Source organism: Phaethon aethereus (genome assembly GCF_964289735.1).
Source record: "Phaethon aethereus genome assembly, chromosome: 6".
Classification (NCBI taxonomy): Eukaryota; Metazoa; Chordata; class Aves; order Phaethontiformes; family Phaethontidae; genus Phaethon; species Phaethon aethereus.
Window position 1 is genome coordinate 17,073,645 of NC_138580.1, and position 25,325 is coordinate 17,098,969.

At 42.8% G+C, this 25,325-nt stretch overlaps 2 protein-coding genes across 2 annotated transcripts in view; both read left to right on the forward strand.

Annotated features, from left to right (window-relative positions):
• Positions 1 to 16,368, forward strand: part of SMARCAL1 (SNF2 related chromatin remodeling annealing helicase 1) — a gene marked incomplete at its 3' end in the record, with an annotated part of 37,115 nt that extends 20,747 nt beyond the window's left edge. Inside the window, exons 9-16 of the mRNA XM_082001342.1 lie at positions 3,041 to 3,181; positions 8,647 to 8,865; positions 9,673 to 9,743; positions 11,718 to 11,820; positions 12,951 to 13,133; positions 13,639 to 13,739; positions 15,301 to 15,397; positions 16,162 to 16,368. Coding sequence (XP_081857468.1) covers positions 3,041 to 3,181; positions 8,647 to 8,865; positions 9,673 to 9,743; positions 11,718 to 11,820; positions 12,951 to 13,133; positions 13,639 to 13,739; positions 15,301 to 15,397; positions 16,162 to 16,368 — 1,122 coding nt within the window. The remainder of the gene's footprint in view (positions 1 to 3,040; positions 3,182 to 8,646; positions 8,866 to 9,672; positions 9,744 to 11,717; positions 11,821 to 12,950; positions 13,134 to 13,638; positions 13,740 to 15,300; positions 15,398 to 16,161) is intronic.
• Positions 16,369 to 21,233: 4,865 nt separating this feature from the next.
• On the forward strand, positions 21,234 to 24,740 carry RPL37A (ribosomal protein L37a). The gene is made up of 4 exons (XM_082001808.1): positions 21,234 to 21,251; positions 21,899 to 22,027; positions 23,271 to 23,353; positions 24,583 to 24,740. The coding sequence occupies exons 1-4, from the start codon at positions 21,249 to 21,251 to the stop codon at positions 24,644 to 24,646; spliced, it is 279 nt and encodes a 92-aa protein (XP_081857934.1). The 5' UTR covers positions 21,234 to 21,248; the 3' UTR covers positions 24,647 to 24,740.
• Positions 24,741 to 25,325: the final 585 nt, after the last annotated feature.

A 25,325-nucleotide genomic window follows, 5' to 3' on the forward strand; every position in this document is an offset into this window, starting at 1 on the left:
ATGTTAATGAGGCTCTTTGCATGTTCAATTATTTCTTTGTGGCATAATACACACACCCCCCCCCCCCCCCCCCCGGGCTTCGAATCAGTTGGGTGCTGGGTTTTGACCTCTAAAGTAAGTGCCATCCGGGGGTTACCATTTCATAAATTATTCATCGACTTTCAAAAGTTACTTTTGTAAATGTTGTTACAGCTGTGGAATTAATCCTTGCTGGTGTATTATATGTGCAAGTGTAATGCTACAAAGCTACAATTGTCTTGCGTTACTTAGTAAATGAGGGCTACAGAACAGGTCTCTGCTAGTGAAGTCATTGTTAGAGTTCACTTAAGTAGTCTCACAAGTAGCTGTAAGAACAGTCACAAGGATACATGAGAGAGAGGAGTGCTTCTGGGGATGATTAAACTTCATTCTTAAATGCTAATGAGCAGCTAATATTAGTTCTCCTGTGTGGAAATATGTGTCAATTGATTACAGATCTGGTTTGGCTGGAAAGTCCTTGCTGATCATTGCAGTCTTATTTTCTGTGCTGTTGTTCCATATTATTCTTACAGACCTCGGAAGAAAGAGGGTAAGCTCTCACTCCTGACAGCACAGAAGGTTCAGCAGGAAACAAGAATTAAGCAGTGATCAGCAGAGACTTCTCTGCAGGAGCAAATCTTTATTGGCATCTATTCAAAATGAGTTGCTACTAGAAAAAGAGATGTGAATCAAAGCCATTTCTTTCATCCAGAATTTAAGTAAGCCTTCAACATAGAAACTTGTCTTCCTAGGATTTTTTTTTTTTTTCCTCCTTTTCTCTCTTGGGCTCCTTCTGTCATGGGTTTTAAAACTGAAAGGGACCCTTGGGATAATGAGTTAGACCACCTAGGTTCCACACAATTTTCTGGAATTAATTTCTTCAAGTTCTTCACAACTCTTGTGGAGCTAGTGTCTTTTGGGGTTTTTTTGTTTGTTTGGGGCTGTTTGTCTTTTGTTGTTGCTTTTTACTTCTTGATTTGTTTAAAATGGTTAATTACAGAAGATGTATCACAGCCCTTGGTAAGTGCTTGCAGTGGTTAGACACTCTATCTGTTCAAAATTGTTGCGCACAGCAAAGCAGCAGCTGGACAAGTTTAGAATTGAAATAACCTGTAACTTCATTGTTCTTTCTTTTGATACGTATCTAGGGATTGGGGCAGGAGGCTGACTAATTGTTTTGACTACTGGAGAATTGGTGTTCCAACCTCGTTTCACGTGGCTCCTGGGGAGCACTCTCTAAAGAGGAGAAGCCTTGAGAATGGCATAAAACCTTTCAAGACAGTTGGGTTTATGTTGCATTTAATATATCCCTGGTCTGTTCTGAGTGAACTTTTCTTGCTTTAGCTTGATCCAGATTTATTTCAAATGAGCTGTCTGTAATTGCATGACCTCCATGTTGTCTTTTTCCTAGCAATGGCCTTCTGTTAACCCAGAAGGAAAAAGTTTAATTTGGAGGTTCCTTGCACATGTGGGACTGGCTTGTCTTGCATTTCAGCAGATTTCTCAGGGTGGTGTCAGTTTACTCCTCAAAGGCTTCTGCAAGGCATCAGATATTGTCTAGCTTCTGCTCAGTTGTCCTTCACTGTTACCTTAATTTTAAAAACTGACCTAATTTCTGCTTTATTACTTTGTTTCCTCATGGGATCTGATATCTTTGGCCTCTGTGACTCTTCCCTCTTGAGTAGCAGAGCACCTCGGCACCTCGGTCTTGTGCGAACTAACTCTCACCTTCTGACATGTCCAAAAGTTTGATCTCTCCTCTTACTTAGTTCAATAAATATCCAGCTATTTTATATGTTTATGGGAATTGTCTGATCCGGGTGATGATCACATTTCCTTCTGACCTGTTTAGTAGGGATGGATGGAAGGCAAATCCCACCTTGATTACAACCTATATATAAAAATCTGATAAAGAGTCGTGAAATTAATTTCCGGTAGCTGATCTGTGAACTCTCTTTCCAGTAGATTTGGTTGGCGAATGGATGAATCAGCTGAATAGTTTTGGGTGACTGGTAGATCTTAGTGAAATGATAAAAGAATTTAATTTTCTTTTTCATTTGAATGCGAATGAGCTGTTGGTACAGATGTCACTCAAGAATCTCTTTGTTATTTTAATGAACCTGCATTAAACCATGCAGGAAATTACAAAGCATTTGTAATTTAACTACTATATGTGAATTTACAGCAGTAGAAATTCATAGCTCTCATATAATAATAGAATTAGATAATAATAGAGGTATGAGGGTAGAAATGCATCTTGGAGGCTTTTACGTCTATAGTGTAAATTTTTTCCTCACTTCTTGGGAGCACCTACTTTAGATACGGGTTTCCTACCCCATTCTCATCCTGTCTCCCTTACAACACGTTTTACAATCTTCCTACATGATTTGTATTTATTAGCTCATGTTCTAGCATCCAGCCAGCTGTGCCTAGACTCACCATGGCTGTCACGTGGATGTCTTCTGGTTCTGCTTCAGGCAGCTTCACCTTTCTCTCCTTGCTAGCAGAATTTAAAAGGAAAAAGAACAAAAAATAAGAAAAAATCCTGCTTCTCTGGATCTCTCCTGCTTTTGTGAGAAATACAGTCTGTTTATGGCTTGCTGTAGCAGGTTTATTACAAGAGAATTTATTTTGGAGGTGAGGATGTACATGAGAGGGTGTGTCATTTTCCTGTGACATCTGATGCCAAATGAAATGTTGAGCCAGGCATAAGATATTAACATGGATAAATGCCAATTCAGAAAGTACTGTCATAAAAATTGATGTCCCCTTCCCTGACAGCATATGGATAATGAATAAGAAACAATATGGTTTGTCCTGCTTCCTAAAAGTTTTAAGCACTGTCCTTGAGTGTCTTCAGGCAGTGAAGGGTGAAAGTATCTCTGGAAGGTGAAGTACTCTTCTGTTCAGGGTGCTTGGACAATGGTTCTGGGATTTTCTTTTGGGACTGGGGATGACTTCTTAGCAGGTTCTGCTTATATTGTAAGCTGTATGATAACAATGCTCCATTTTGCTTTCCCAGGCTGCGAAGAGAGTGATCTTGCTTTCGGGAACCCCTGCCATGTCGCGGCCTGCGGAGCTCTATACGCAGATTGCAGCTGTCCAGCCAGCCTTCTTCCCACAGTTCCACTCCTTCGGGCTACGCTACTGTGATGCCAGGAAGGTACTTCAGTGGGGGAGGTAACAGACTGGGACTCTGCAAACAGCATTTTTTTTTTTTTTTTTCCCAAGCAAAGTGGAGGCTTTTTCTTTCCTTCCTTCTGTCTGATGTTACATCATTTTTGAGAAAGTCTCACTTCAAAGTAACATTTTGAAAGCATTCAGGTGGTGGGCCTGAGACATGGAGGCAGTAATGCTTCTTGTCAAAATCTGCCCTGAAAGCCATGGAAGTAAATAACCATAAAATGAGCCTATTCTAATAAGAACTTGTCCCCAGAGTGTTTTAAATGGGCAGAGTAACTATGGAGCCTTTAAGCAGCTGCAGGTTTGGGCTAATTGCTTAAAAAAGCAGTTTCTAGTCTGCTTAGTGACTGTTTAACAAAGTAAGGCCTCTGTTGCTTGGGATTTCAGATTTTATACCTCCAGGTAAGTAAAAAATTAAGACACAGTCCATCTTTGTATTCCACCTTCTTGTAATTCAGGAAATGGATGTGGTCTTCTGCCTGTCTTGAAAATAAATTCTTATCTCTGCCAACTGTTCAGCAGTGGTTTCAGCAGAGTCATTGAGTCCAGCCACTGGAACATCTTGGCTTTGCAGGAAGCCAGCATTTGCAGCCATGACGGCAGGTGTCTGCCTTGCTCTCAACATACGGGCAACTCAGGTGTGCTTGGATTTGCCATCTCTAGGGCTGGTGTGTGTGTTGGGACACACGGTGCTAAGAGAAGAACACTTGCTGCTGCCTATTGTACAAGGAGGCTCTAGGATCTTCTGTGTTGGTTGCATAGACACAAAAAGGGGAACCAAAGTTCCCCTGAGTTCTGGTTTGCAAAAAGAGCCCTCTAACCTGGCTTGCCCTCCAGTTCCTCCAGGACAAGCATATAACAGTTAGCTTGTGGCACAGGATGGCTTGGCAGTGTGAGCATGGACCTGTAGTGCATGAACTTCCTTGCTGTGCTTTATTCTTGAATAATCCATTTTACTGTTGTGCCTTGTTTTCTGTAAGACTGGGCAATAACTTTCAGCAGAGTGATTGGAAACACCAAATCACTGTTTCAGTGCTCAAAAATATTTACAGAAGAACTGAACATCATCAGTGTATGCCATAAAAATAGTTACAGCCATTTGTAGGGCTCTTGTGTTTGTTTTTTCTCTTTTTGGGATAGTTAACACATGCTGAGTTTCCATCAAGACGATTCATATTACAGTCTCATATAAAGTTCTCAAATTGGCTTTTTCCTCAATCTGAATGCCTTCTTTTACTTTCATAGCTAGCCTAGTGCCATTCCATGTATGTCCAAATGTGCAAGATAAATGAGCAATTCATTGGCTTTGGTACTCATATGCTGAGGCCATTGATTAAAGTAAGGCCATTTAGCATGCAGAATCACAGATACAGAGCTTGAGTTCTGGAAGATGACAGCATTCATATTAGCAAAGCACTGCTTTCCTGGCAGAGGGTAAACTTACTGTTTTTCCATCTGTAGTAGGAAGCGTATGGAGGGAGAGGGCCACATCTTCTGCTGAGCTTGATTATCTTTGTTGAAAGATTCCTGTTTGAGCAGTGTCCATAATGCTTCCTAGAGGGATATGAAGAGCTGCAGTTTAATCTCATTGGTTTTCTGCAGTGAAAAGGAAAGTTGAATTGCAATATGTGAGTCTAAATAGGTCTGGAGTTTCATAAACCCTTTGAGGGTAAAGTACTGCATGACTAGCTGTTGCTTCAATTATGAGGTGTATGGACCTCAGGTAAGATGTTGAATTGGATAAAAGAAATAAAATTGTTTTGCACGAACCAGGTTGTAACAGTGTATTCTGTGTAAATGAGTTTTCAACTTACAATGAAACTCAGCATGGAGGTCACAGTCTGTATCAGCTTCCCTTTAAAACCTCTGCAGGGTTTCTAGTACAATTTTGTTTTCTCTGTTTGACCTGCCTCTACCAGACAGTTGAACATTACTGGTCGTCTTTTTCCTCATCTGGGACATTTTGCTACAGTTAATGTCAGTAAATGATAAGAGTGAACCTAGAAGGAATTTGGTTATTTAGAGAAGTGGGGCTGCTGGAAATCTAGAGATGTGGATGGTATTAGAGGAAAAAATGGACAGCTGAATATTGGGTTGCCATAGACCCACTCAGCTATGAGTAAATTGAAAGGTGTTTTGACAATTGTAGTTGTTCCCTCATGACTGTAGTGTGTCCCTCGTGTTTCTTTTTGCAGCTCAAACATGACATTGTGTTAGGAGTTACATCCTCTTTGAAGAACTGTTGTGGTACTTTTGCTGTCATTACCTAAACAGGCTCTTCTTTATGTCCTTTATGTGGCAGCATTATGAGTGGGTATGGAATTTCATGGAACCAGAGAGGTTTTGCAAGGCTTTTGGAGATCTGTCAGGATGAAAGGTGCTACGGTAGAAACGTTTTGGTGTTAATAATAAATCTGATTGCATTATAAGATTAACTTGAACCATTCAATTTAAAACTAAAACCTGACTAGTTTCTGTTTGAAGAAAATAGATTTTGTGACAGGAAATTGGAAATATCTGGCAGATGTGATTAGAAAAGATATAAGATAAAAGTTTATCATTTTGTAATTCAACCTCCGAGCATCTGTACTCTTAAAAATGCAGCAAGTGAAATGTCACCTGCTTATTTACAAAATATCTTAAGTCTGTTTCCCAAAATACATGCTGTGAATTCATTTTTTCCAAACTGGGTGATGTTGGCAAATATTAAATTTCTATCTGAGCACATGCTCAGAATTTGTAAGAGTTTGGCAGCTTCTAATAACACTGCAAGAAGTTACTGACTCATGTAAGATGCTGTAACACTTTGGTAAGAAAATCACAGTTGGAAGCATTTGTTCTGGAATGTTGTGGATCAAAGCCAGATGTGTATTTTGGCAAAATAAATGTCCCTCCTTTCTCTCTCTCATTTTCCACAATAAGATATACTGAAATATATTTTAATAATTAAAAAAATAATAATTTTTTTTATCTAGGTGCAGCACAGAACTGGCATGTTTCCTTGTTTGTAAATTGTTCCAGCAACAGTCACCATAAAAGAAATACAGTCATCTGAACATACAATAGGGATTTTGCCTGTATGTGCTTTTTAGTATGACAGTAAATGGTATATTGGCTCTGTTTGTGCCTTGTTCTTTCAGTTGTGATGATGTTACTCTTCTGAAATGAATTGTGCTACGTGGACACAACACGTATGTATCGCTTGTTATGGAAGTAGAAAGTGGAAAAACATGGGCTGCATGAGTAGAATGAGGTAGCCTGAGGAGAGTGTCCAGGCCCTGCAGCAGGTCTTGCTCAGCAGCCTGGTCAGTGTTGATCCCTACTACTTAGCTACTAGTACACTGAGCAGCGTGGGCAGAGGGCTTATGAGCTGAGTGCAGCACCAGGTGGGTCCTTCTTGGTCCTGTACATCTGCTCTGCTGGGTCCACGAAGCCTGAAGAAATGCAGAAAGGGGTCACGGAGACTGGGCCTTCAACACTGTCAGCTTTCATGCAGCATGCCGAAAGCTAATAAACCCAGCTAGACTCAAGCCAGCTTTTCACAGGTCTGAGGGGTGTATCTGCATTGCACTCCTGATTTCAGGGAAGCAGAGCTGTAATACCCATGTTGGCTTTTTGAGGGCTTGGCTTAGATCCAGGGGGACTTACTACCTGTAGCTGTATACCAGTGTGCTGTTGACAGGGTCAAAGTTTTAACTCTATAGGATCCAAACTGGCTTTATATCTAGGTTTTGACTTGTTTACTGCTTTAATGAACCAACTATAGATAATCAGATGGTACCATAATTACATAGGAGTAGATTAAGTCAAATGAGTTTTAATGCTGGCCATAGGATAACACAGCAATAGAACTGCAGATTGTCCTGTTATGCCTCAACCCCAAGTAGGAATGCTCACTTACAGATATCAGAGAGGTCTTAATTGCCTATGAGCTGTTTGATTCCTCCTCTTTCTGTCTCGTAGCATGTTCTCATCCTTGTTCTGTCAAAGCACCATCCCTTAATACAGTCAGTAATGTGACTAACCTCATGGCTGGTATGATTTATTTTTTGTCTCATGCACTCTACAGGAGGATGGAGGGTGGAGTGAATACTTTAGAGCTTTTTCCTATTTTCCTTCCAGTTCTGTGTTGCAGCAGGTTTTTCTTGGGAAAGGAAAATAAAAGAAATACGGATTTTTAAGGTTAAATCTATTTTAGCAATTAATGGGATGCAATAAGAGTGGAACAGCAGATCAAATGGGTTGGTGCTGAGGCTCCTCATATCTCCATTCTGTGCAGTTCAGGAGGGAGTACATATACGTATGTAAGTGGTTACTTTCTGTTGGTATTCCAAGACCAGAGGTTGTATTTTTTGCTTTTTTGGTGATACTGCCAGTAAGACTCGGAATTAGAGCTGTGAGGAAGATATCCCCCCTCCCTGGTTTTCAATATTACTGTAGCTGTATTTCATATGCTTGTTTGTGAAACTTCAGAAGAAAGCTATCTCTTTATCCTTTAAGTCAGCATAAAAACCTTACTGGTCTCCTGTCCAAAAGAAAGTTGTTTAAAGATGTTTCTTTTGGGGAATGTACCAATTTTAATGCCACTGTTTGTCAGCTTAGTTGTTCTTTCCCAGGGAACAAATGATAGGCTGTGGGGTTACTAGTAGGAGAAGTGATGAGCTGAGATTAATTGAACAGATATATATCGTCTTCACACAGGATTTTGGAGGATAGGGCAGGTTCAGAGGCAAGTGATTTAAGGAGGAGTAAATGAAGGGTTTGTTCAGAGGAATTTTGAAGTGATGATGCTTTGAAGAGACAATGCTTGGAGTGGTGTATTTTGGGCCACAGTTTATGGTTTGCTTGAGTCTGAGCCAAACATGGTAATGGAGAGACAGAGTATATCAGGAAGCAGATCAAGAGACAGGTTACAGTGGAAAGCAGACAATTTTGTCCTAGCATTTACTAGGCATGTCAGACAAGTGTAACATCTCTGTGGAGGCATTTGTGTTAAGCATGTTTGTTCTCGTGCTGTTAGGTTGTGTCTGTCTCTGCTTAAAGCTGAGGTAAATGTGTGTGCACAGAACAGCAGTGAGTTCTGTTGGTCTGCCCAAAGCTGCAGGTGGAGAACAGAAATACTTTGCCATGTGAGGATGAATACCAGGGTACAGTGCTATGGTAGGGATCCCTACTGTTCTGTGTAGTTCTCTTCCCTGCACCTCCCGGAGCACTTGCAGGTAGGAAAAAGGGAAGTTTATAAGTAACCTTCTCATGTCGGGTGGATTAGTTTATACACTTCTATCTTAACTGCCATTTTTGTCAGATCTCTTTGCCTACTAACCCATTAAGTTCTTGGCCTTGTCCAGTTTCCCTGGAAGTTTATCCTACTCTTGGATTGCCTGCAGACCAGAAGAGTCAGTCTCCTGTAAGTTTGTCACTAATAATTGCTTTGCTCTTTCCCAGATGCCATGGGGTTGGGACTACTCTCGATCATCCAACTTAACTGAACTGAAAATTTTGCTGGAAGAGTCCATCATGATCCGACGTCTGAAATCAGATGTGCTTTCCCAGCTTCCAGCAAAGCAACGCAAAATGGTTGTGGTGGCTCCTGAAGGCATTAGTGCAAAGACCAAAGCTGTCTTGGCAGCTGAAGCAAAGAAGATGGCCAAAGGATATGAAAATGTAAGTCAGAAACTATTTTCATGATGAGCCATTGGTATTTCAGGTACCTTTGTTTAAAACTATCAGTGGAAAAAACAGTACCCTGCGTTCTGAGGAAGGTCAGAGCCATACCTCATATGAAGGCGCAGTGGAAGGCTGTTGAAGGCATAGTTTTAAATGAATGTACAACACAGTCAAAACCTCTCAGCTTTTTTGCTTTTTATTTATGTGGTCTACTTTGTTGTTTTGTGTGAAATACCATTTCCTCTCTCTTTTTTCCTCCCTCGTTAGTCCTTTCTAATTGTCTTTGTACCACATGCCTCTGAACTTACTCTTCTGTCTTGCCTTGTAATCCCATTCACCCTATAAATATGGCCTTGTTGAAGCTCTGTTGTGCACACAGCAGCAGCCAAAAATGTGAAGACTGTATTTTTGCTTTTTATGTTTGTTTTTCTTGTTATGGGTGGCAAATGCATGTTCTAGGCTCCTAGGTTGCTAATACAGTTCTGTAGGAACTTAGGAGTTTTTCCTTGCCATTAAGTTGAGAAAGCATTTCCCGACTAAAAACTATGTGATATGCTTGTCATCCAACTTGTAGGAGTGGAGTAGGAGGTAGGAAGAGAGGTGTCAGAAATAGGAGTGTGTGAGTATCTGCCATGCCCAGTGGCGAGTAGGAGACTTCCCCCTCAGTTTCCTTTTGTTGTGCAGTTTTAGGCTGATCTTTTCCTAGTATAGTGTTTACTGGCAGCCTCAGACATCCCAGATCTGTAAGAAAGAAGGAGAAAAGGCATTTCTGAGACTCACACTTACTTATCTTTCTCTCTGCAGAAACAACAGGAGAAGGAAGCTCTTCTCCTCTTCTACAACAGAACGGCAGAAGCTAAAATCCATTCAGTCGTGTAAGCTGCATGTCATTACTTCATTCTTGCCTAGTAAAATGTGTTTTTCTGCTGAGAACAGTGCCTTAGAGATAACAGTGCAGGGACATGAAGCATAGCCTCAAGCCAGCTTAGAAAAAATTTATTTTAATTACAGTGCACTAAACATTTTACTCTCGGAGTTCCTACGCTGAATAAGTCTTCTGGTTTCATTCCAGATACGGATCTAAACTGTCATTTGAACCACCTAAAATTACTTGGTGTTTGGGAGTTGGATCAAGTTCCCTGGTCTGGACCTTGTTTCAATTTAAGGAGGGGGGTAGTACTGAAACTAAAAGTATTAACAGAATTTGAGAAAACAAATACTGCAGTCCTGCTGCAGCAGAAACCCTGAGCCAAAAAGCTTATGAGATGGACTGAACTTTAGTTGTAGCATGTTCTAAGGAAGTCACAGCTCCTACTAAAGTTTTTCCACAGAGCTCACATGGGACCTCAGTAGCGAAAATGTTCTATCATAGGTGTGCTTTTAAGTCTATCTTCCCTAGGAATAATTTCGTTCTGTGACTTTCTATGCCCTTTCATCCTTAGCCTTTTGCTGGGACCACAAAGGAGTTGCTTTAGGTCATATAGCATGACTTTTCAATAAGTAGTATGCTAATAACATGAACACAGTTTACTTTTCCACAGCCCTCTGAATGTAAGGACCGGCTGATGTGCACTGTGTGATTTCATAGTCTCAGACCTTGCTGCAGAATCTGCCTGTTTGGCACAGAACTGCACTTCAGAGTCCCAGCGTTCATTTCTGTAGAAGAGTTTCTTCCTTTTATGTTAGTGAACAGTTAGAAGACTTTCTTCCTTTTATATCAGTTGCAAGTGTGAACTGAATGTAAAACCATGAAGTGCTGTTTATTTGACGCTCTGGTAGGAACTAGTCTTTTTTTTTCCTTGAGTTTAGTAGCATTTAAAATACCACTTATTATAAGCTGCTAATGTACAGTACCATCTAGCTAATGGTATTGTCCTGTGATCATCAGCACCTCCTGTGTCCTACCCGTGATGACAGTGTCTTCCATTGCTTTCATTGAAATGACTAGCCATTTGTCAAAGCAACATGGGAATAAGATGAACTCTGTTGTATTTAGCAAAGAACTTGGTATTCTTGGTGTTCGCAACAACTTTGTTATTCCAAAGAAAATATGACATTTGTATCATCTGTTCTGATATTCTGATAGCTGTTGCTATACTTAATTACAAATTTTAGGGTTTTAGGTGTTTTTCAGGTTCCAGTTGACCTGATTGTATCACAAGTTACTACACAGAAATGGGTTCTGTAGCTCAGCTATTAGTCCATGGCAAAAGCCAGATGTTTTCATTTAGTTAACACTGTTTAACTGCGTTTAAAAGGACTCTTGTTACCTTTCAATGGTCATTAGCCTGTATGCATATGGATAATTCTTAAAAATAGCTGATGTATTTAGATTGTTAAGCTGTAGTAAATTGTCAGTGTGAACCCTTGCAAGAAAAGCTACTTTTAGGATACTCCAATGCACATTTTTAGAGACCTTTTCTAAAATAAAAACAATCCTGAGTATACATAGAAAGGATAATTGTATACAGATTAGCTTGGTGTATTGTGATTGTGCAAAAGTTAGAAATACAGAAGGGTGAATGAGATTGTCAAATAAGTATAGATGGCCTCCAGTTGATTGGTCTGGGATGTCATGTTGAAAGTAGGATATAATAAATTGATTGATACACAAGTATAAATGTAGGCAGCTGTCCAGTTGTGGTGAAGAAAAATGAGTGGATTTTTCTGCAATGTCTTTTTTAATCTGTAGGAGGCTTGACTTGCTACTTGCGTTTTACTGCAACTTTTTTATGCTAGCCTGTTTCTGTGTATAGATGAGCCATGTCTTTCAAATTTGTTGTGAGCAAAGCCTGTATTCTCTCAGCACATAATTTATGGGTTTGGGTTTTTTTTCCTCTTTCATACAGAGAATACATCCTGGAGTTACTGGAAAGTGGGAATGATAAATTCCTGGTGTTTGCCCATCACAGGATAGTGCTGGATGCAATAGTTGCAGAGCTGGAGAAGAAAGTAAGTAATTGACTGAGTTGTCTTAACTTTATCACTATTCCAGCTTCAAAGCTGTTGAAGAATTCCAGAGAGTTATGGCCAGTCAGATAGTTTATGAAAGTTAGTGGCAGAGATAATTTCTACTTGCTGTGCTTCTGAATGTGCCCTTCACTGAGGGAGCTGAGCTGTCAGGATGAATGCCTCACAGGATGCACTTTGTATTAGCTGAATAGCTTTTCTTAATTTAATATTCTTTAAACTCCATTGACTGGAGTTTAACAAGCCTGGAGCTTGTGAACTCTTGGAGGAGTGTTACCCTGTGTGGCCATCTCTGTGTTGTCCTCCAGGCTTTGCTCAGAGAGGGAGAATGTAACAACCCAAGTCCAGCTATGGCTGCCTGCCTTTATCTCTGTGATGCTCTTACATTTTTGAACTGGGATGCTGTAGGGAGACTTGATAGACCTGCCAATATCTCTCTGACTTCAAAAGTGTTTGGCTAACTATTCGAGTGAGACTTCCATAGATGCCCCTACAGAGTTCTGAGTCATGCTGGGGCAGTGTGAAGGATGGTTTAAGTTAATTCTCTGAACTATAAACCACAGTGGCAGTGGTGGCTTTGCTGCCTCTGTGGCAGCATCCTCCAGTACGGCAAGAAGGTTGGACACTGAAGAGTTATGGCCCTGCATCATCAAAGTTTGTCAAGCCTCTCCTGAGCCTACCACAGAGCAACTGAGATGTGTAGGATCCCATCTCCTCCCATCACAAACAGGGGAAGCCTTGGGGAAGTTGGAGAGGTTGTAGCAGCTCTAACATTAGTGCTCAGACAGCGTTCAGCTTCGTATTAAGCCAGTTGCCTTTCCCCTGTACCTGAGTTGCCAGCTTGTTGCTGTCCTTCCTGTTGCTCAGGACTGGTGGGAGACCAATGGGCATAAGAGCAAGTCATGCACTGTGAACAAAGGGGAGGTACATTATATGCTGAGCTACAGTGCCTCTGCCTTAAAGATGGGGAAAGCTCTTAAAAATACAACTGGTGCCTTTTTACTTTTCTGGTTCTGCCATGGGGAAGGGAAACAGAATCCACTAAAACATGGAAGGAGGATATGGGAAAGGGGACATAAGCCCTTTAAAAAGCATCTTCTGCCTTTTCACAGCATGTTGATTACATTCGCATTGATGGCTCCACGCCTTCAGCTGAGCGGCAGTCTCTGTGCCAGAAGTTCCAGTTCTCTGAGAAGCAGGTTGTGGCTGTCCTGTCCCTCACTGCCGCAAACATGGGCCTGACCCTGTCTGCTGCGGACCTGGTGGTGTTTGCAGAGCTCTTCTGGAACCCAGGGGTATGCGTCCTGGAGGGACCAGGGGTTGGATGCTCCTTGGTGAGCAGAAACATTGTCACTTAGGAGGAGATGTAGTGGGCAGGGGACTTTCTCTAGAGTTTTTCTCTTTCTTTCTCTGGTGGCTACTTGTCTGTGCGCTTCCAGGTGCCTGGGCTTGTACCTGGTTACACAGCTTGCTGGCTACAGAAGATGTTGTGAAAGGGAAACATGCTCCTGTTTCTTAACTTGACAGAGCTCTCAACAGCTTGTCCAGCCAAGACCTGAAAGGGACCATCATCAGTGCTGACCCTCTACTTTTGAAAAATGATCAGTGCCTTTTGGGAACCTGGTGCACCAGATTACTTCTTGGCTTAGTCTGTGTTTGAGGATGCAGGTGTTAACAGGATCCAGATGAGAAACAGTCACTAAGCACAAGAAATGAGATCTCCCTGTTTTCTGGTGCTTACACTATTTCTTAGATTATTTTCTTCTCACTTTATTTTCTTTGTCATGTTTTTACAAAAAGATTTTGATCCAAGCAGAAGATCGGGCACATCGAATTGGACAGACCAGCTCCGTTAATGTTCACTATCTGGTGGCTAAAGGCACAGCAGATGACTACTTATGGTAGGAAGTGAGAAAGACACTTTGGTTCTCCTGCTACCTATTTTCCCTGTTTGTCATATATGTGATGTAAGGTGCTTAATGTTAGTGCTGATTTCCACAGCCTGTGAGCGAAGGGGTAGTAACTGCCAGTCAGGGCTGCTGTGAGCTGGTAACATGGCCTGACCACAGTGGACATAACTTAAGTGGATGACAAGCAGGAGGAATAAAAGTAGTTATCTGACAAAGAAAGGGCTGTTGAGAGAAATTCTGGGAGAGTTGATGCATCTAAAACCTCCACAGCTTCTGTATAAGGAGAAGGAATTGTCTTAGATACAGCCCAAAACATTCATGTGCTGGAGCACTGTGAAGTGCTGAGTACTTTCAGGCAAAGTCAACAGACACTGGAGATGGTTCAGTGTATTGTGGATCAGGTCTGAGGAGCAATTTGGCTGCGGAGTGCTTGGACAGGGAGCTGTGGAGGACTGCACTCTTGCTTTCCTCTTGTTCTTCACTGAGCCCTTTGGGTGGATTAAAACAGTGCTACTGACCCACCTCTGGAGACTTGTGGTCTGAGCCTTTTTGGCTGCAGTGAGAGCTATCAGTGGACACTGGTCCTTAGGGCTGGGGAATCTGTCATCCTGGAATCTGTCATCCTCCCCTTTGGGAGGGTCTGAGGAATCCTTAGGGCTGCAAGGGAACTGACCTGCAAATGCTGGAAAGAAATTATCCACCATCTGGTTCATTTAAAGTCCAAAATTACATCTTTATTACCTTGTTTTAAAGGAACGAATGAACTAAGTGAACTTGTGCAGTTCCCAGAATATCATGATGGCAAATAATTATAACCCTACAATGCAGGGATCTGGAAACTGATAAATCGCCCACGTTTCATGGAAAGTTAATGACAGTAATTCTGCCTTTATTTGTGAAATGCTGTCCATGCAGTCATTAATGCTTATTGGGAAGGAAATCTGGCTCTTCAAAGAAGGACACTGGCATCCTTTTTAAAGGCAAGAAAAAGAACGAGACAACAAGGCTATTTGGTAAATGCGTTAATTGTGTTGTGGCCTTTGTTTCTTTCGAAGTGTCCAGTCTGCAGGTGTGGTTGTGACCTCATGGCCTCTTAGGACACTGATGGATTCTTCCTCCTGCAGTACATTAGGAGATACTCTAGAAATGGTGATGTGTCTGTTCATGGGGATTACCATTGCTTACCTTGGAGACTGAACACATGGGCTATTGGGACTCCCTTTAGCTGCATCTTCTTGTTCTGACTTCATACCATTGTGGTTCCCTCAGTCAGCTAGTTTCCCTATTGGATATGTGTGTTCTCCAAATATTTATAACCTGAAATCCTCTTCTTGTTACTTACTTAAATTGGATTGATTGATTGATTGATATCCCAAGACAGCATACAGTCGTCATAAACATGAGCAGGACAGGTTAAGGAACTAACAGGCTTTGGTAGAAAAGCCATCTTTATACCCATGTCACATCTTTGTTTCATCTACACATATTAAATGACACAGTGTCCTTGTATGATACTTTCTTCCTTTCAGTAATATCTGTTTATCTCTCCTAGGCCAATGATTCAAGAGAAAATCAAAGTGCTGGGGGAAGCTGGTCTTTCAGAAACAAATTTCTCCAAAACAGCTGAATCCACTAATTACTACCCTAAGGTAGTAGACCTGAAAGAATATCAATGGTCCCTGGGAGAGGCTGAATGGGATTTGCCTCATGTACGTCTAGATTGGCAGGCTGATGTTACACCTGTTCTGCCTTTAATGCCACAGACCAGATTCTGCAATTCCTCCTGCAATCTGTGCCTTTTCTTGGACTCTCCACAGGGTTCCCAAACCGGCTGCATGCAAGGAGACATGATAGCCTCCATAGCATATATATGTCTCCAAGAGATATATATGTGTGTGTGTGTATATATCATTGTTCAGCTTGAAGAAGAGAAGGCTCCAGGGAGACCTTATTGCAGCCTTCCCGTACTTAAAGGAGGCATCTAAGAAGGATGGGGACAGACTTTTTAGCAGGACTTGTAGTGATAGGACAAGGGGTAATGTTTTTAAACTAAAAGAGGGCAGATTTCGACTAGATGTAAGGAAGAAATTTTTCACAATGAGGATGGTGAAACCTTGGCACAGATTGCCCAGAGAGGTGGTAGATGCCCCATCCCTGGAAACATTCCAGGTCAGATTGGATGGGGCTCTGAGCAACCTAATAGAGTTGAAGATTTCCCTGCTCACTGCAGGGGGGTTAGACTCGATGACCTTTAAAGGTCCCTTTCAACCCAATGATTCTATGATGATTCTGTGCTCGTATATCATATGATTCATACATACATGTGCAGTGTCTCAGGGGGAGTGCCCTCTGATTGTTGCTTACTTTTATTTTTACATGGTGTATGCAGATTCTGTCTCTTCTGATTTCTCAGACAGATCCAAAGCAGACAACCATCTATGACCTTTTCCAGAGGACCTTCTCTGAGAGCAGAGATGACACTGACGAAGTTTTGCTTTTGGAGGCAGCTGATGCTTGCTGCGAGTTTGACTCTGGCAGTGCCTTGCAAGATACAGGAGATGAGACATGTTCAGTGAGTCCTCCCAAAAAGCGGCGTATTGAGGAGTTTTTTAAAGTGTAATGGTGACAGCAAAAGAGATGGTGGCTAAGAGATTCTTTTTTTTAATTAAAAAAGATAAAACAAAAGCAATCGGGTATTACTTTTTGAGTTTTAAGCTTTCTGTATCTCTAGTGCGTTTCATCTTAAAGGATAAGAAGGCTATCTGACAGTGTTGACAGATGAGCAGCGTACATTTTGCTGTCCTGTTTTTTCTAATGACTGAATGGCTATGGGCAAGTAGCATGCTGCTTTGTTTCAGTACGTCAACTTCCACAGTTGTTTTGTTTAAAAAGCAGATAATGGTTGTCTGTCCACAAGGCAGAACTGCTGTGAAAACTAACTTCTCAGCATCTGCAGAGTGCTTTTAACAATCAGTCTTTCATCTCCAAGAATTTTAGTCTCTATTTATAGGAGTCAGTTCACTGGCAAAATTTGGCCCTTACTTGGGTCACTTACAAACTGGCTCCCTGGTATTCAGGTTGGCAGTGAGGAGAAAAGATCCAGACAGACCTTGATGTTTTGTGGAGGTGGAGGGAGGAGGAAGAGCCTCAGATTTTTGTCTGTGCAGAGCACTCAGTACCTTGAAACTGTGTAGTACAACTGTCTGCCAGGAGGTGTGTTTTGCCAGTTAAGCACGTGTATGTGTGAGCACACGTGCTCTGGCCTCATCTGCTAAATCTTAGGACCTGCTCCATGGCATTTCTGCTTCTTGTGTCAGTGGAGGGTGTGCAGACTTGCCAGGGATTAAGCCTGACTTCTCAGGAAGAGTGTGTGTGCGTGTGTGTATTTTCAAGAGTCAAGACTGATTTCCACAAATGAGTGAGGAGAGGGGTACATGTGCAGACTTTTGCTCTTGTTTTGTAAGAAACTGATTCTGGACTGAACTGTTTAAATAAAAAGTTGTTTTAAGTCATGGTTCCCAAGCTTTTGGTACTTCTTATATTTTAGAATTTCATCTCCCATTTGAACCTTAAGCTTGAGAAATATGTGATGCAGTGGAAATATTAACTTTTTTTAGAAATACTTACAATAGCTGAAGGATAGGACTATTTTGAAACACTTCCTCTTGTGCTTTCTAAAAAGCATCAACTTTCAAAAGGGAAACTCCTATAATACTTTTCTTATAGATAAATCAACGGCTATTTCCATAAGACATTTAGGCTGGTACTCCAGGACCTCTTACTTGCTTCCATTACAGCTCAGTGCAGGTTACACTGAGAATGCCAAAAGCAGCACTGTTGCTTGATGCAGTGATTAAAATGCCTGTTTTGATTTGTGATGGTCTCTATTATCCTCTCAGCCCCGTGAACTGGGAGACTTGAATTCTCAGCCTCTGTGCTGCCTGAGCAAAACTGCTCTTGGTCCCTTTTAGGAGCTTGTGACACAGTCACTGTCCCTTGGGCATGGCCTTTTTCCACTTCACAGTGGTGATGCCTCTGCAAAAATTCTGGAGGCCACCTCTGATGTGGGCTTGATGTAAAGGCAAATGGCTCTGTTTGTTTATCACAGCTGGTCTTTTCAAGCATTTCTGCATGCTTATCTTTTTTTTTTTTTTGCATGTGTGTATTATTGCCAGTATGGTGTACTGTCATCCCCAGTTAATGACTTTTCTACTTCTGGTCTTAGTACTGGAAGATACTTGGAAGTAGGCTGGTGTTAAGCAAATGTGACCAGGGAGTACAGGAGAAGATATATTTTCACAGAGGGACCAGCTAGCTATGTTTTATAGCCATAATCTGTAGAGAAAGGTGGGGGGAAAAGCAAACTGAAGGCTTACATTTAGCTCCTGGAGGCCAGGGGCTAACATGCTATGCAGGCAGCATGCTGGTATCAGTGTGCAGATACCAGACCTCCAGTTAAGGAGGAAAAAGTTTGTGCTACAAGATCAACCTGATAATGACTGGGATATTTTTTTCTTGCATCAAAGGATTTGATTAGCACATTTTCAGCAAGCATAATCATGGAAATGCCCCTGTAACCAGTCACAAATGCAATTGTGCTGGGTAGAGACTTGCTTTTCATTCATGACTGCAGAAGCTGCTTTGAGGCGTGTGCAAGTGAAGAAGAGTAGGACCGAGGATCATGTGAGTGGCCAACTGGAGGAAATGCTTTATCTCTGGGCTTGAGACTGAGCGCTAAACATTGTTTTTCTTGCTCCAGCAGCTGGCCAGGAGATAAATACACAATTTTCGACATTTTTAAATGTCTTTCTTCTTGAACACAGAGTATTTAATCTGTTTCTAGGACATGTGATCTACTAGCAGAGAGGGCTGTTCTGAGTAAGGGGTGAGAATGTTGCCATCTGCCTACTAGAAAAAAAATATAGAAGACATTATTTGCATACTCATATTGTCATCTCCTTTAGGAGTAATTCTCTTCCTCCTTGTAAAGCTACAGCTACTTCAAAACAGTAATTTTCTGAAATCTGCTGAAAGTACCCTTGGAGAATTCTGCTTCTCATGAACTCAATTTGTTATCCATATATTGGTAAGTCCCAGCCTTGTTAGAGGAATGCTAGGTATACTCTTTCTTTGTTAGGGCCCATAAAATCTCAGCTGGTTTGCTGCAGAGTTACAAAGGCTCTTCAAATACACTTGAGATTCACTTTATCCTTACTAGATGAAAAAGTGGAGAAGAATCTTGCAGGAAAGTGCTTTTAGTCATTATATCAAGGGATTGGAAAGACTGTGAAGGCCTTGGCCCAATTACACCATTAGTCTGTCATTAATATGATGAGGAGGTGGTTGGGCAGGTGCCAGCAGGCTCAGACAGGATCTCCAAGGCTTGCTGATGAGAATTTGTACAAGGTAGTGTGCAGGTTGCCAGTGAGACCCACAGGCAGGGTCAGGAACATTCAGTGCTCTTGGAAACTCTTGGACCTGCCCATCGAAGATGGTATAGCTGTAACTTTTTGGCATTATCTAAAGCCCAGTAAAGGGAATGACCCATCTTACTGGATCTTGGACCATCTTACTGTGCCTGGTTACCTGCTTGTATGCCTGCGTCTGCTTTCACACATTTTAGAGAAAGGCATGTTTTCAGGAAGTATGCCAAACAAGGAACAACAGATAAAAATACCTGAACAATAAAACGGAGCAGTTTGAACTACATCTTCAGTACCTGAAGTTGGCCAGCCTGGGGCATGCAGAGAGTTCAAGGTGGCGGACTGTCAAGGTGAGGGTTTTGGAGCTATGCTCGTGAGTGTGCATTCATCCATCTTCTCAGTCACTTGGAAATGTGCTTATTTTGGCGGTGGTGGGAATGGCTCTTGTCTGAGGAGGGTGGGCTTGGTTGTTGGCAGAGCTGTCTGTAATACTGGTAGATGAAGGATATAACCATGTGCTGTACTGTCACAGCGAACTTTGACTCTGCAGATGCAGACTGGGGAATAGTAGCAGATCCTCTGTCCTGGATTTGTTGGCTGACTTTTCTTTTTTAACCAGTCACAAAGCAGCCAAAGGAACTTTTTATTTTCTTCTCTTTTTTTTTTTTTCTTTTAATACATTGGTATCGAAGATGTATCCTGTGAGTCACCATTATGATGAGAATCTGAAAAGGGCAAGTATATTCCTAGGATGTATTGAATGAGATTTTGACTCAGAGAGAGGTGTAAATACCATTACCTAAAGACCTGCTGAGCCGTCATCTGGGAAAGAGCTCTGGCCCACCAGCTCCCAGGAGGAGAGCTTGCAGGGATGATTGGGGAACAGCGAGCCTGGCACGACAGAGGAAGTTAAAAATGTGAGTGTTCAAACCCTCTCGAAGCCAAGGGGGGATGCGGTATCTGTCCATGGACATCCCGAAAGTACAGACCCCAGCCAGGGACAACTAATGTAGTGGCAGGGTATGCTCTAGTCATTTAATTCACTAATTCCCTTAAATAGGCTGCAAATGAGGAGGAGGGCTGTTGGGGGCCAAGGCAGCCAGTGTGGGTATGGGGCTGTCATGGGGGGAAAAGCACCTGCAAAAAGTACCTGGGGGCTGGTTTCTCTGGGTGGGGTGGGCTGGGCTCGGCTCCCTCCTGGGAAGGGTGTGAGCTGCAGCCGGCTCTGTGCCTTAAAAAGCTCTCGGGCTTTACATTTCTTAATGGAGGTTAATGGGTCGTTAATCCCGTTATGAGCGCTGCAGCTCAGCGGCGTCGGTACACGTTCGGCTTGCCCAGGCTGGGTCCGAGTGGGGCACGAGCCCGGCCGGGGCACGGGCGCGCGCTGCAGTGCTGGTGGTGGAGGCGGCTCGGGTCCCGGGCCTCTCTTATGGCTGGTTCTCTCAACGCTGCATGACCCCAAGGAGATTGGGTAGATGCTGTGGTTGCACCCAGCCAGGTTATCTTGAAACTTCTGGGCTTAGGGCTGATATGGTTTAAGACAAGAATTCATCCTCTTTTTTTTTTTTTTGATAACTCCTTCTGCAGCTCTCGTTTGGTTTGCTGCTCCTTTTTTAATTCTGACATCTACCTACTACATATTTTCTTGAGAAACAAAAAAAGAGGTGAGTGCATGTAACTGCTCCATCTCCTTTGCTAGTGGCACCTCCTTGGGTGGAAATGCAGGAATTTGAGCTCTTGTGCTGCATCTCCCATCCAGCGCTGCTGGGGCTGATGTACTGCTTGGGTTTCACCCTGATACACGGCGTTTTCTGAGCGATGCATCTTCCAACATCAGGCTGCAACCGCGTTCCCGTTTGTGTGCTTTAGGCTTTAGATAACCCTATTGTCGTGGGATAAATGTACAGAATACACAGCGCGACCATAGAGCCACGTGCCACCACGCTGCAGACAGACCCACTCCGAGTCCCATCCGCTCTACGCTCGGCCTCCTCTCCCCTCACTTCCGGCGGCGACGGCTCATACTGCGCCTGCGCGGTGGGGGTTTCCTCTCTCCGCGTCGTCGCCGGGCGGGAAGATGGTGAGTGGGGATGGGGCGCCGCGGCCCATCCGCTGCCATCCGCGCAGGGGCCGCCGCGCTGGGGCCGCAGGGCGCGGCGGGGGCAGTGCGGAGCCCGTTGCGGGCCGGTGCCCTGTGTGGGCTCTGTCCCCAAACAGGCCTCGTCCCCGCGCTGGGGGAGGCGGCTGCGAGAGGGGCTGGCTCCCGCTTGCATGGCTTGTGGGAGATGGACCGAGTGAGGGGAATGACGGGCCATGGTGGGGGGGAGAGAGACTCTGGAAGACTGAATAGGCGGCCCAGGAACAGGGCGAGCCCGGTTCAGGAGCGGGCTGTGCGGTAAGGAGGTGGCGGTACCTGGTGGGGTTCTCTGCCGGCTGCAGTGTTTCGTGCGAGAGCGGCCTGGCCCAGGGGAAGGACGGGGCTTTGCTCGTGGCTGGCCTCCGGACTGCGGGCCTCTGCCCGAAGTGCCCCGGCAGAGCCGCGGCAGCGTGGGCCTCTCGCTGTTTCATCACTAAAGCTCCTATTTGCAATGTCAGGGAGAGGCGTCGGTCGGCTGCAGCGCCGCTTTTGAGCGCTGAGCGCTTTGCTGTCGTGTCAGGAGAGGAGAGCTGCCGAGGACGTGACGATCTCAGAAAAGTTGAAGCTTGTTCTGGTTTGCCTCCCAACAGGCTAAGCGCACCAAGAAGGTTGGGATTGTGGGTAAATATGGTACCCGTTACGGTGCGTCCCTTAGGAAAATGGTGAAGAAGATTGAAATTAGCCAGCATGCCAAGTATACCTGCTCCTTCTGTGGCAAGGTGAGAGATTTCCTTCCCTAAAACAGTCTTTAAAAATAACTTTGTTATTGATGCTGGAAGGGCAATTTGATGCTTCGGTAATTTTTCTGCTGAAGTAATAACTCGACCGTTTTTGAGACAGTGATTAGTTTATTGTGAGCTTTAGGCTACTGTCAGAATCTGTTACAAAATGAAAAGTTAGTAGGCATTTCATGTGCACGTTTAATGGTAGTTAAATGAAAACAAACATAAACAATGTTTCATTACACAAAACAATGAGAAACGTTGCCATACTATATGTTTTAGGTATCTAATAAAAAGATGAGAATTAAAACAACACACTTGTTGTTCTGATAATTAAGGCATGACTTGGGCGCTTTTTTTTTTCTTTCAGTAACTCTACAATTTACCTGGGGGAGGAAGAGAGCTTGCTTTTCCCACTTAAAACTTTTGATTGCAGTTGCTTTCATATATTTGTGTGCTGTATAACTCTGGATGGGGAAGAATTTCTGATAAGAAGCAATCTTACCTGCTCATGTACATGCTCAAAATTCACTCTTAAATCTGGTTTTTGACAGTTTGAGAGGCCAGTCAGCTAGTGCTTTGTCCAGCTAATTTTTACTGATATCCGTAAAGTAGGTATCTTTAAGTGGCTGGAAATTTAAAAAGATTTCCATCTGTTTTTATGTATTTATTGTCTTGCTCATGTGAAGTGAGAATGTTGATAACCCCATTTGCAGAGCCACCTAAATCCAGTGTAGGCCTAGGCAAACCCTTTGTCATCTTTGCAAAGTGATGGAGACTTGCCCAGGTGAAAGGAGTTCAGTACATGTCACTCACTCTTCAGATGCTATTCAGAGGGGGTCTGGTTGAGAGCAATCTTGGGGTGTTCAGGGAGCACCAACAACAGCGGTGTTACATTAGTCATCAGCCATGTGAGAATAGCAGTTATTACGACCAGTGTAACTCCTTACTATTTTTCTCCTTTAAAAAGAGCTGAATTTTTGATGATGCACTTAGAAATGACCCTCTTTACATCTGAGTGAGAGTACTTCAGAAGGATTTTCCCTGTTGTGAGGAGCCTGAATAAAAACATTCCCTGATCCTTGCTGTCTTAAATAGGCTTTGAGGTAATGCTGTGGTGTGATGCTGATGTCGTCACCTGAAGTTTGTTGTTTGGGCGATAGTACAAGTTCTCTTGGCTTTTGCAGCTGCAGGAGAATGCATTCCTCTTCCCCCCCCTGCTTCTTTTCTTTTATTACAGACCAAAATGAAGAGGAAGGCTGTGGGTATCTGGCACTGTGGGTCCTGCATGAAGACAGTCGCTGGTGGTGCCTGGACTTACAAGTAAGGAAATTAAGGAGTTCCTATCAGCGTTTATTCTCACATAGCTGAGGCATAATGCAGCTTTTTTTTATTTTAATCTATTAACCATTAAGTAGATCTGTCTTGAGTTAGTGATATGTGGGGGTTTTGTTGCCTGCATTGTTAAAATTTGATTGGAATGGATCATACTAGAAATGATTGCTATTCTATCCAGTATCTGTTGTGCAGTTTCTGGGAATATAGCATTTTATCCGTCATATTACTGCTGTTGGTTTTGATGGGTCCCTCCAAAATTTCTTTATCTCTCTGGACTTTATCAAAGTGCTTGTTTTATTCTTCAAAAATGCAAGCTTGGCATCTTTTCCCAAACTTCAAAGAAAGAAATTGAAACATCTGCAAATGCTTAAACAAATACTTTTATCTAAGTAGTCTCTGTGCCTTCGTTATAGTAGCATTTCGTACTGGAGATGTGAACTACAGTTGTTGTTTGTATGAGGTGTTACGCTTAGGCACTGTATTTGGTGGTGATGGAAGAAAAGGAGCTGAGAGAATGGCTGGTTCATTCAGCCATCTCGGGGTGGAATCAGCTGTATGGATGACACCTGACAGATGTCCCTCCGACCTATTCTAAAAAGATCTTCAGTAGCTTCTAATAAACTACGACTATGAGCTGGAGGTTATTTTTCCTTCCTTGATTCTTTTGACTCTATAAAAATCTTACTTGTATAAGGGAATTTTTACCTCTTCTTTCAAAGCCCAAGCAGCATTTGTGTGGTTACTGCCCCAGCCTTTTCAATTCAGAGGCACAGATACAACAGGCAAAACCAGGGGTACTCCAAAGAAAAGTATTTTGATGTTTCGTTTTTGTTTTAAAAGCATTGAATCATTATAATAGTTATTGTGATGGTGCCCTTGCTTATTCCCTTTCTTTACTTGGCTTCCCCCCCTCACTTCTGGTAGAAGACACTGTTGCCCCACCTGTAACAGTCGTTAGGCATCTGACACCGTACTCTTGTGCGTGTAGTCAATGTGTGACTGGATAATTTGGGTTGAGATGTAGCTTGTGATGTTGCTTATGCTTCTGTAGACAAAGGCCTATGCTTTGTTGTCATGAAAATCAAAGTGGAATTAGCCCTCTGATGATGTGATCAGGCGATAACTATTTGAAATAATCAATGCTTTCTCAAGAAAATAACATTGGCATGGGTTATTCTACTGTCGCATGCAAATGACTCTGCTTCTTCTTCCAGTACCACCTCTGCAGTGACAGTCAAATCTGCGATCAGAAGACTGAAGGAATTGAAGGACCAGTAGAACCTACATCCTGTTCTCCTTGTGAAACATCCTTCTTTTTTTTTTTCCCCACTGTCAAGATCTGCCTTTTTAACAATAAAAAGGTGATAATGGAGTGGAATCATGGTTTGTCTTTCTGCAGAAAGTCCTGTCTTGCTGTACTGTATTTATAGGTATAAGTACGGAGACATTAGTAGTGCTATCTGGTAGTTGAGTAGCTCTTGTTACTGGTGAAGCCATTAAAAACCACTTTTCCTTTCCAGTTAATTGTGTACTTTGTTGCTTGAATGCACTGAGGTGAATCTGAGGAGAGCTTAAATAGCTTGAAGAAGCCTGGTGCATCTTGATACGCCCTTCATGTCTGTGCCTTGAGGAATAGCCTAGAACTCCATGAGTGGAAGAATGGACAGATGTAAGGGGAGAGCATGGAAAACATCACTCTTGCCTCTTCCCATTGGCCTTTGAGGAGGGCTCAGGGGTGTAGGGCGTGTGTTGCGAGATGGGAAGAGCATCATGATTGGCTTGGGGGCAGAGATTGGAATGGTAAAAGAGCAGCTATCATCCGCCACTGCTGGCTGATGCTGTTTCATTTTCCAGCACCAGCTACAGACGATTGCTTACTACAGCCCACAGCATGTTCTGTTTGTGTGCAGAATTTGAGGTTAGTCCCACCTGAATGTGCTCTGGCTTGCTCTGTGTA